Source organism: Platichthys flesus, chromosome 12 (genome assembly GCF_949316205.1).
Source record: "Platichthys flesus chromosome 12, fPlaFle2.1, whole genome shotgun sequence".
Lineage (NCBI taxonomy): Eukaryota > Metazoa > Chordata > Actinopteri > Pleuronectiformes > Pleuronectidae > Platichthys > Platichthys flesus.
In genome coordinates, this window is record NC_084956.1 from 9428608 (window position 1) to 9440890 (window position 12283).

The 12283-nt window shown below is 45.3% G+C and overlaps 1 protein-coding gene across 6 annotated transcripts in view; it reads right to left on the minus strand.

Moving 5' to 3' along the window:
* kcnma1a (potassium large conductance calcium-activated channel, subfamily M, alpha member 1a) overlaps positions 1–12061 on the minus strand; it is a 132870-nt gene extending 120809 nt beyond the window's left edge. For 5 of the 6 annotated variants that reach the window (XM_062400900.1, XM_062400901.1, XM_062400899.1 and 2 more), the window contains exon 1: positions 11215–11402. In XM_062400900.1, the coding sequence (XP_062256884.1) occupies positions 11215–11397 (183 nt within the window). In that variant the 5' untranslated portion in view covers positions 11398–11402. Of the gene's footprint in view, positions 1–11214 lie in introns of all 6 variants that reach the window. The other variant, XM_062400895.1, reaches the window with a different exon arrangement.
* Between the last annotated feature and the right edge of the window lie 222 nt (positions 12062–12283).

Genomic DNA, 12283 nt, shown 5'->3' on the forward strand with positions numbered 1-12283 from the left:
CAGCAGAATCTCCGTGGCCGGTGGTCGTCAAGTTTTATACATCCTGTCACAACACAGAGATGGAGCACAACTGCTGTGTTTCACCGTGACCAATGGATTCCACATCTCACATGAGCGCCGTGGACGACGTTAGGTTGTCTGAATATTAGAGCTGATCCCTGCTGCTCCCCCTGGTCCACATCATAATTGAAGTGCACATTTCCAAACAGACCACACACTGTCCAGAGGCTCCCACAGTGTGACTACTGATTGAGAAGAGTAAAGGAAACGATGCAGTGAGTTGCAATGAGCACGAGTTGCTGAATCAACACAACAAATGACACACAAACTTGTGCCTGTCGTTCAGAATCAACACTGTTCATGAGTTTGACTGTCAACAATGCTGCTGCTTCAATCTATTTCAGGCTCTAATGTTTCATTTAATTAGCAGGCATTCACATTTCTGTGGCCTGACCTCCTCCACATTTAAATTACCACTTTTTTTTTATTGTAATACAAAACACTGCGATTTGAAAAAAAAAAAAAATGTACTTCTCTATTTTACAGTTTTTAAAGAAATTGATGCGCTTAACTCCCAAAAATGATGTAATCACATTTGGTACTGAAGCTAAAACAAGCTAAATCTATATCTCTTGATCTTTTATACCTTTGCCTTGTTTCATATATCACCTTTGCTACAAATAAAATGTTTCATGGTCACGATTCATCTCGTGGGTGGTCGGCCCGGTTCCAGCTTTAAAACTCTTGAATGGAAAACTTGGAGCTGTTGTGTAAGTGGGCGGTCCCCGTTACACTCTTCACTTCTTATTTCTCTTCTTACATGCGCAGTATTTAAAGCTAGGAAAAGGGAGGGATCTATTAACAGGGAACATGAAACAAATAATGATTTTTTTTTTAACATGATCTTTAAGTTCTAACCATAATGTACACAGAGTTATTATCAGTAACACCACGCTGACTGCAGTGAAGACCAGACCAATTAGTTCAAATAAACACACATCTCTGAGCCTGTTTATGGCCACGTGTCAGCTCAGTGTTTATTTATACATGTATGTTACTAATGAGGCTCATAAACAGCAACATAACTCTTTCTGTGGTAATCACTGACATCAACACTAAAAGCACATCATCGGTGGGGATTTGCGGTTAAATCTACATCTGCGCTGTTTCTCATTACTGAAGAAATGAATGCACAATGTCGTGGCTGGTGTTTTTGCACTTATTGATATTCACAGATAAAATTAAAGAGCATTCAAATCCCCTTGTGAAACCACATTTAACAAGATTCACATTTATGTTGAAAACCACTCGCTATGTTAAAGACAATGAAAAAAAACATCCCGAATACGCCTTCTGACCCTTATCTGAAAATGTATTGATCGTTCCCTGACCTATACCTCAACCTTCCATCAATGGTTCGTGGAAATTGGTTAAGTAGTTTTTGGCTTAATATTGGTTAAAAGACCAAGCAAAAAATAGACAGGGTTGAAACCATAACCTCCTGGCTCAGTTAAACATCTATCGTCCAAAGAGTCTCAAAGAGATCAGCAACTATTGACCAATTAAAGAGTTTCTCAGCCTCAGTTGCTGTCAGAGTCCAGCTCAACATCATCAGCCATCTTTAATGAGGCATCCATCCAGCAGTGAACCCATACACTCATCTGTACATGATGTCTACACACTCATCTGTACATGATGTCTACACACGCTGTCATTTGGGGCTCAACATCAGGCGCATCACTTTACAAAGCTCGTGTCGCTCGCTGAGAACTGTGCTGCCTCACTTGGTTCCCGTCTGGATCCATTTCACAGCCTTCAGAGCCGAGCAGCAGACGGAACCCGAGAGAGACAGGACCTTCTGGGATTTCACTTTTGCGAGCATCAGACAAGACGGTAATTGACAGCTGGGCTACTCGTTCTGCCACAGCGGCTCCGGAAAATGTCAGAAGAAGTCAAGAGGTAACGTCATTGTGCAGCAGGCCCGCTCACTTTGGAGGAGCAGGGTTCAACTTGTCGGGTTGCCCAATGCCGTCAGTCCAACTTGTGTTCCCCCCATGAAAAAAACATATCAGTGTCTGCTCTCGCTTAACTAATACAAGCCGACTGGGATGCGGCCAAAAGGGGCGCAGCCTTAGCTTTGTAGCGTGGCAGCTATGGAGGCACATTGCTGGCACGCAGAGCGAAACCTCAGCCTGCTGTTAGCCTGCGAGGAGAATTACAATTAGCATATTAGCCCACCCCCCTCTGAGGTTAATTGAGGTTGCTATAAGGACGGCTGCTGTGGTGGCGGGGACGTGTAAACCCAACGCTTTCCTCTGTGGATGGAAGCTCGGCCGGCATGTTCCGCATGGTCGACCTCAGAAACCCATCTATTAACGCTGCTGAGGGAGAAAACTGATCTCCAAACAGGGCCTGTTGATATATTTGAAGGTGACTGCAGTGTCCTCCACGCATCAGCCCCTCCTCTGCCTCCATCTATCTCTCACAGCAGCAATTACTATGTTAACTGCATTTTGATGACCACATGGAAATGCTCCTCAGGCTTCCCTGATTTGTGAGGGTGGGTGGTTGTTGCTCAGAGGAACGGAGCGAGTGTGAGGGGGAAGAGCAGGAAGTGCCTGGCTCGGCCTGATAAAGGGAGGTGCACGTGTCGGCCCGTTATTTCTTGGTTTCTAGTGTTTTAACACTTTTGCGTGCCAAACCCTGAAAGACAAACCTGACAGAGTTTAATGTCTGAAAATGATCACAGACCAACAAAGCATTTGCACTTCGACTCAAAGCAAAAGAGCTCAACGTGGTTCTGTGATTAAAAATCCCATTCTTTTTCTGAGTGGAGATTTTCATTATCAGTCATAGTATTGCACAGTCCAATGTAGATTCACCACAAGCTACAGGATTGTGAAATGCTGTTATGGCCCCTGTACGAGAAACAAGTAATGATGTCAGGCAGAGGTCCTACACTACCCACAATCCTCAGGTGTAATTGCAAAGTCTCCGATTGGTGGAGCGCTCTGTTACTGTGGAAATGGATGGTTCAGCATTAGTTTTACCACAGATAAATCAAGTTTTTTTTTTTTTTTACAGATGACGAAATTGGTCAAGAGCTACAACAAAGTTAAATTCAAGCAGAAGCACTGGGAGCCGTTTGAAAAGGGATCATTCACAATTATTCCAGGGATAAATAGTTCCTTCACTCTTTTTAGAGTTCAGAGTTCCTTAATGATAACTTACGCAGCTGGAACTGGTTGGGCAAACTGTTTATTTATAACTCTGATACGCAGGCTATCGTTGTCCATAGCCTACTTCAAACCAATCAAAATGAGAAATTCACAGGAAAAAAAGCAAAGAACATTTCCTCTCCCGTGACCAATCCCAGAGCCTCTGGCTGGTCGGACTGGTAACTACTTTTATAAAGATTTTCTGAAACGGCAAACGAGACGATGAATGGGTAATGTCAACCGGAACCAGAGCCGTTCTTAGAGTGCGGTCACCGTTACGCTCTATATTGAACAATTCAACATAACCAGGGTTCTTCTCTGGTCTGGTTCTCTCACTCTCACATACAAAAACACATTTAAAGACTTAGGATAAATGAGCGTAGAGTTAAGCACATTACAGAGCCGTATGTATTGGTACTGATGCAAATACCAGTCGCGGCACTAAATGCCACAGAAAACCAAAACATGTCCACATGTGTTTACCAACAACATCAGATGAACCGGTCTACAAGGTTAAATCGCTGCAGTGTTTCCTGTTCAAGTTGTTAAATTTGATTTCTATGACCTGGCTATAAGGAGCGTGCACACACAAGCACACACACACAATCACCCACACATACACACATACCCTTCCCCTGGTGTTAAGCTGTTTAAGGACAACAACAGCTGAGGAAGAGAGCTGGTAGACTGGAAACCGTAAGCCATGATCTCTGCTGGCTAGTCAGCCACTAGCTAGCTATCTCCCTTCTGCAGGCCTCCCGTGCCAGCTTAGCCTAGCCGGTCTGAACCAGCGCGGTCCACATGCAAATGGTTTTTTCGCTGCCACTTTGACTCGGCGAGGATCTGGTGGCTTAGAACCTATCGTACATTTCCAGTGATGGGAATGCCAGTCCAGCACTCTTCCCCCTGTGTGGAGCCAGGTACACCCTTCCCCTCCGACCTCCGACCCCCTGAATACTTCCTGGGGCACGGACGTCCTTTTAATAGTCCAGTGACAGGACGAAGAAGACATAACAGCTTGACAGCAGTGGAGCGGGGTTTGGGTACGAGGGGGTGGACCCTCTGTGTGTCTGCCTCATGATATACATAGTCTGGCTTGATATATGGCCTCTCCTTGTCTGTGGATTAACATACATCAGCAAGGCACATGATGGTTGTCCCTAGATGGCCATCAAATCAGGCCCCGAGAATAAGGGATTAGGGCCCAGAAAAGAGAGGATCTCCATTGAAGAATAACTCATGAGTCACACTTTCCACATGAGGAGCAAGAGAGAAAAAAGATTTTAAAAGGGTAAGGGGTTAGGGTTGTGCGATTGCACACTTTCAAATACTTTTATTAAAGAAATCAACACGAATTCGGAAAAAAGCCCATTCTTTCAACGTGTAAAAGAAAGTGAAAATAAATAAATATAAATAAATAACTGGATCCGACCCCTGATCAATATCTCTATTAAAATGAGTTGGGTTCTTCTCTGATCCATTTCACATCCTCCCACTGAGTTATATGATAATCCGTCCCGCACTTTTTGCTTAAACCTGCTAACAAACAAACAAACAAACAAACAAACAAACAAACAAACACAGATGTAAAAATAAGTTTTTTGGCAAAGGTAATTATTAAAAAATAAATAAACCGCTGACAAGGGAGGAAACTGTTCATGCTTTGTCTGAGGACATGTTCACTCCCAGTAAGTCTCAACAACACATGACGAGACCCACGCAACCCAGCCACTGGCCACAAAAGCAAACAAGTCTACCTAAACACACACACTTCTAGGATGAATATATATAAAACCTTACGTGTCAAATAAGTCTTATTTTCTTATACTTTTCTCATCTTATTTTTTTTTTAAATTCTTTATCAGTGCTCTGTTGCTGTAAGATCTTGAAATTGCTTCTAAACGTTTTCTTATTGTTTGCTTTCTAAATTTGCCTTTGATTTTTCATTTTAAACTTGTAAACCAACTCGTCACTGTGATTTGAAAGGGGCTGTATTTATTAAGTCAGTATTGTGGAGTGGATCACATTTAACACTTATCAGGTCTTTGTTTGGTGCTTTTTTCCCCAAGGATTTCACTAAGGAATGGGAATGGAGTGGGGATGGAGCGGGCCGAGCCGGGCCGCGTTAGGCCGAGGTCAGCGAGAGCGACAGCTGATGGCAGGACGTGTGCTCTACGCTGCTCTGGCGAACCACAGCTGGTCCGTTGCCAAGCAGAGGAGAGTATACAGGCTCACAACAGTTCCTCTCTGCAGGCTCCTCCGCAATCCAGCCCACTAAAGTCGAAAAGCGCCCCCAGCAAACCTCAGTCACTCTGCCATAGATTCGGTTTTTTCTCACAAATGTAGAAGCAGATACAGACGCATGCACACACTGAGGTGGGCTTCACTCTCAGGTTTGATCAATGCATCTGAAGTAAAAGTCTTTAAGCCTCAGAGGATAAAAATCAATGGGAATCTTCAATCAGAGAAATGCATCTGCCAACCATGAGATGAATTTCTCTTTGAGGGTTGAAAACAAAAAGTGATTTATCTTTTTACCTTTAAATGCAAAGCTGGTAAATGCTAAGTGATGATACGTTTGCTCTGTGGTGAGCCCTCTAGCTGCAGACTGACAAGAGAGAGCGAGAAGCAGATCTGTCCTCGCTCCACCTCATTATGAGTCACGTCACAGGAGACTGGCTTTCAGCGAGCAGAACCAGAAACACAACACGTCAACCTCAAGTTAGATGAGCCGAGACTTTAATGATCCCGCCGCTGCCACAGGGACACAGGGACGGAAGAGCGGCAGACTAACACGAGAAACCGCATCAGCTGAATGCAAATGATGGAGGATAAAAGGGAAAATAGCATTCTCACTATGAACATCTGTGAAATGTTGTGATTGACATGTGGACTGAGGTGGTTTGGGAGTGTAGAAGATGAAGAATCAGATTTCAAACTTTAGAATAAGTACCATTACCTTTTCTTAAAGTGCAAATGTAACAAAAAGCCATATTGTTTGAATTTGTAATTTAATAGGCAAACAGTTGTGTAGTCTGTTGCCGATTGTCCAGATCAGCCAACAAAAACAGATATAGACTAATATATTTGTGTTCTTTAGTTTTTTTAAGTTTTGCATCCACACTTTCCCTGGTGTATTCTCACATGAGCACACTAATAACGAGGCAGGCAGGAAAAAGTTCCAGCCAAAAGAGCAACTGACTCTGGAAAATTTTTAGGAAAACTTCCAGAGTTCGGTGCCTGTGTGAAAGCAGCTCTAAAGTCAGGATAATACAACTGACAGCCTTCTGGATTAAACTGGGGCTAAATGTCAGGAGCAGGTACACCGCTCCATCACTCCTCTGGCTGAGCTGCGTGGACAGAAACATTTGTACGGCACTGGCGGCTGTTGGCTCCAACGTGCACATACAACCCTCCATGTTGCACCTCGGGGGGATGAGGGGGAGGCTGAAGGTTCTCGGTACAGTAGCTGCATCAGCTGTTGTGCTGAGCTTAGGTGGGAGGTGTATTTTTTTTTTTAGTCATCATTTTGTATATATCTCGACAAAAACACACGGATATAGTGTAGTTTGGTGCTTGGATTGAAATGACAGAGCTTTTACAGTTCATCTGAATTCAGAGCAACTCGCTGCTGATTTGTAAAAAATCCTCCCAATGGAGAAGCTTATTTAAAGTTGTTCATTTGAGAAGTGACTTAAATAACTTATTGTGGAAATGCTGGAATAATTGTCTGTGGATAAAATAAATGTTTTGATCAACGATTAGTTTCATCTCCAGCACCCACATTCATAATCCAAGAGAGAATGCTGCACATATTGTATTTTAGAACTGAAAACAACAACTTTTGGTTAAACTTCATTGGTTGCTGAGAAACTAAGTGGTTTTTCATATCAGATACTTTAGATATTAGATTTATGTCTGAACTCTTGGTTTAAGCTCCAAAAATTATTTGATTTCAGTCAAACTCTGTGTAGCTCATGGGAAAAACCTATTCATCTTTCTTCACTGTTGCTTTGTTTTTTCACCCAACGTCTGTTCATTCAACCGGCTGGTTGTTTGTACGATGGAGAACATTAATTGAGAACCAGTTGGGCTCGGAGCAGATGAATAAAGTAATATTTGTCGCAAAAGTAGAAAAAGCTTTGACAGTGATCACTTTTTGCATACATTTGATTATTTGGATGCGTTAAATAAGGACAACTGACCCTGTAACATTACATGTTGAATGTAAAAGCCGTGTTACCACAGAGTCAGTTCCTCAGGAGGACGACGGTGCCATTTAGACACAAACACAACTATCGTCTTTCCTCCTCCTCCTCCCGAGCCTCCCAGATAACACGGAGGCCAAGCCAAGAACTCCTGGAGGTGGCATGACGCGGAGCAGATAACTAGACCATTAGATAACCACACAGCGGTTGAGGTAACACCGCGCAGGAAACAGGACAGAAAACCTGGACGAGAAAACGAGAACATGAGACCACCGGGAGGAGGAGGACAAGCCGAGCAGGCGCGTATATATGTTAACGAGCCTTGCAGCACGGCGGCGGCTTCCCTCCGCTTCAGTGTCGCTGAGCGGCTGTGCTCACATTTCTGTCTCTCACGTCTCGAGTGAGTGAGTCCTGCCTCGATGAGAAACCCCTTATTTAGAACGTGTGAGGTCTGGGGCTGCAGGAATAATGGAGCTCGAGGTGTTTGCAGGACGAATTAGGGCGAATCGAATTACAAATGTGGTTGATATGCGGCTTAAAAATGGAAACACCGGGCAGATCAATGACACTATGATTCTTGCCATTACAAGCACACTGTAAGAAAAATCAATATGGGTTTTTTGTGTGTTGCTTTTTTGGTCCACACCTTGTTCTGTCGTCCACAATACAACTGGCTTGTCTTGTTTTAGACGGAGAGAGGTTAGGGGATTTTCTCTGGTTCTCACGACTCTTGACTGAATTTATTGGCTCTGCAGTAAAACAGGTTGGTAAAATAGATTGTAACAGTGACCTTCAACTTTTAGAATGACTTTGGTTACAGAAGTTAATTTCAGAAAATACTTTTAAGCGATCAGCTACGCGATGAATCGTGACCATAAACAATTTGAGTTGGAACCAAACTAAATATTGTAAAATGGAAAATGGGCAAAGGGACAAGACTTTGTCTATAATTATTTTAGCAGTCAAGAAACCTCACATCCCATAAACCACTGCAAACGATTCCTTTCCAACAACTTCCGTCTCACTTCCACTATTGCAGTTTAATGTAATTTGGGTCTTGTCTGTTTGTATATAATGTTTCATATAGTGTTGTTTATTCTTTAAAAACGCAGTAGGTTATAATCCAAACCTGTTGCTTCTACAGGAGCATGTTATAGCCTGTGGTAAGTCTACCTCGGATGGTAAAAACATTATGGCTGATGATCAAAATCTCTATTCAGAAAATTGAATGGGAGTTTTACATCTGGAGCCAAACTGTTGAGCTCTGTTCAGGTCACCATTTCCACATTGTAGAGACGGTCATTGAACTGCACATTTCTCTTTTGTTGCGGCATCCCCTCATCTCTCTCTCCTCCAGTGCGAGCTCCGTGACCCCCATCCCTCTCCCCTTATAATCCTTCCAGAGAAGATGGCCATTAAAAAATAATTAGGACACAGCTGTGTGTCAATGGCAGAGGCACAGGAGGATACGATGCAATGCAACACCCCCCCCACACACCCCGCCCTCTCGAACCCTTCGTCACCTTCACACCCGCCTGGTTTCCACTTCCTCCTGTGTCTCTCCCTCTCTCTCTCTCTCTCTCTCTCAGAGTTTCCACCTCTATTTCCTCGCCCGTGACTGCAAGTTTCCCAGTACGGACAGAGAAAGCCCAACACCTCCACCGCCAGCGACGAGTCCTGTTTCTAACACATGCCGACCGAGCCGGCCAGCTGAACCAGGATCCGGTTTCCCCTTCTTAATGCTCCTAACAAGCCTCTTCCCTCTGCAGCCAAGTGTCAAGCCCACCAAAGTCACCTAACGGGACGGCTCTACCTGCCACAGCACGACAACAACAACAACAACACAAAGAAGCACACAGAGAGGGGCCGCACACGCGTTGTCATTTTCTCCTCTTTTAGAAGAGTCGAGATGCAACCAGATACCCACCAGCAGTCACAAGATGGATGCCTCATTATATTTGCATGGTTTTATTTTCATCCCTTGCCGAGCAGAGACGGTGTGAATATGAAGGATATCATAAGGATTGCTGCTGTTTTTTAAAACTGGGGATCCATTAGCAACACAAAATGACAGGAGGCTGCTACTTGACAATAATCTAAATTCCAGGATCCTAACGTATCATGTATGTCAGACCAGGAGCCGAAGGTTCAAGTCAAAATGAAAACATGAACTTGATTTGATCTGTGTACGTTCAGTCATGGCCAATTCAAAATGTAGATCTTACACAGCTTTATACGTTCTCATCTGATATGGCTCAGTGCAAACCTCTAACAAGGCCCAGGAGTCCCATCATGAAACCACATTTAAAAACACTAGATCCGCATTTTTATTTGGCTCTGCACCAACTCACACACACACACACACACACACACACTCGTAGCTTTCTGTAAGGTTTCTTTCATGAAGAAGGTTGATCTGCACCAGAACTGAACGGGTTCTTTCTTGGGTCATGCTCATTTTATGGCATTTTATGGAATTTGGTTGAGTAGAAGTACAACAGAAAATAAGATGACAAAGACAAAACCAAGTGTCTGCCTCTTTTGTTGTTCAGTGCATCGGAGCAATGACGGGTGTTTTGTTGTGTTAATAGTTGTTGTGTTTGTTGTGTTAATAGTTAAAGATGATCTCAATGCCAGGTCTCCAAGCTGTCACGATGCAAAAACACAGACATTGGCAGAAAGGACTGAGGCCATCGAAAGAACTCGACTCAAGAGCGGGGGGGGGGAGGACACGGCTCATCCAATCAAACTGACACAACCCAAATATATCAAAGAACGAGAAAACCTCAGACTCTTTCTCGCTCTTCTTCTTATCACCATCACTACATCCTCTTTTGAACACCTTGAGACAAAATGGCATCATCACAAACTTGCCATGATGTTTATTTTTTTATATCAGATACCTAAACACTTTGTCTCATTCCAGGCAAACATTAAGAAGTAGAACCTGACAGGCCCTGGCTCCACTCTGAGCCCTGTTACCTCTCAGCCGACCCTCTGCTCAGCCAGGGGACCACTCGCACTACAAACAAGCGTGTGAGTCACGTATGTGTGGCGGCCTCTAACACACGTGTGAATCATCCTGAGCGCAGGCCTCCCCCGGGCTCAGTGATAGGCTGCTGCCCTTTCTGCCCCGTTTCTACATTGGTGCTGCACAGAGGTTACATCCGCCACCGCAACAAAGACACTGGAGTGTGCTGCATCTCCCCAGTTCACCCACCACAGAGTATTACACGTCACAATGGGCACATGCAGGGAATGATCTGCACCGCCTTTTAACACTGCAGAGCTGTTGCACGGTGTGTACACTGACGGCCTTCCTGTCCGTGGGAGCTGCATGAGAAGTCCCAGTGGATGGTCATTAGGTTTCACTGGTGGAATGTGCAGGATCATGTGTTTGGTCACAGGAAACTGGTGCAGGGCCCTGAAATGTTTATTTCCACCCTGGAAGTTAAGAGCCGCTGTGGCAGGAGGATGAGCAGAGTCAAATGAAGGAGCTGCCTCTGCTCTCATCCCACCCACATCTGTCATGCAACACCCTCCATTCATGAGTGGGAGCTGGTAAACACAGCAGCCAGAGGAGAGAATAACAATCAATCTGCAAGGGATGCGATCAATCTGAAGGCACTTCATCTGCTCTGTGGGTGCAGATGATGATGGGGGGGGGGGGAAAACCACTTGCACACTGAAGGCCATGACAGGACAAGTCGGTCCATGTGTGACAGGGACATCTCCATTGTGCATGAAGCCATTATGTGTTTGTTGCGCTTTTGTGCAGCAGCCCATACCTTGTGTTTGACGTTGCAGTGGCAGCAGACAGTCCACATGTACTTGAGGGTCCTCCACAGCAGGATGATGAAGAGCCCCCCGAAGAACGTCACCATGGACGAGGCGAGGAATGCCCACCACATGCGCTGGCCATTATTGTCGCAGGGCACCTCGGACGAGAACGGGATGACAACGTCTTCCATCTTGGAGATTAGGATCGAGGAGTCCCGGTTCGGAATATTACTATTGATATTGCTTGTCCTCATAGAGCTGTCGCTTCCATGGGGGACGGGGCCATTTGCCTCCGCTAGCATTTAGGAGCCTTGGAGGAGAGCCTGTGCCAGCGTCCCCAGCCCCGCTCACCAGCCATATTGCCTGGGTAAAAAAAACAAACACAAAAAAAAAGCCCCGGTCCTCGCTGTAGATCGTGTTCACCCCCCCTCGACGGAGTCCGTGCGGGTCTCAGCAGCCTGTGAATTGTTTATTATCAGTATTATTATAAGGACGAGGCAGCGCGCACGCGGACCGGAGCAGATCAGCAGGTCCCGCGGTCGGAGGCATTTAAATCCGCAATAAAAACGACAAGTGTTGTTGCGCGTCTCATTCCGAGCGGGTTTCTGGCTCCTTCACGCCAGCAGCCATGGCACAGACGGCGGCGTCTGCGGCCGTCGACGCTGCCACAGATTTGTCTGGGGCTTCTTTTTTTCGGATGACGACAAACACGGACACTGGAGGAGAAAAGGGAGGAAGAAGAAGAAGAAGAAGAAGAAGAATAGAAAAATGTCACAGCCTGTTCCTCGGCGTGGCGACCCCTCTAGCCGTCTTCCATGCACGGCTCCTGTCGATGAGCGGGGCGGTGCGCGAATCGATTCCACTTTCTCCACGCGTCAATCGACCGTGGAGGGTTGTTTTTTGGAGGGGGGGTGGGGGGAGGCGGAGGGGGGGTGGAGGACGACGCGAAATTCCGGAAAGGTGAACTTGGGAGCTCCGCCAATAAACAAAAAGACCAAAAAAAAACAAAAATAGAATCGCTGTGTCTCTGTCGCCGCGCGGACGAACACTACATGGTCTCGCGGGCGTGCGTCGCCG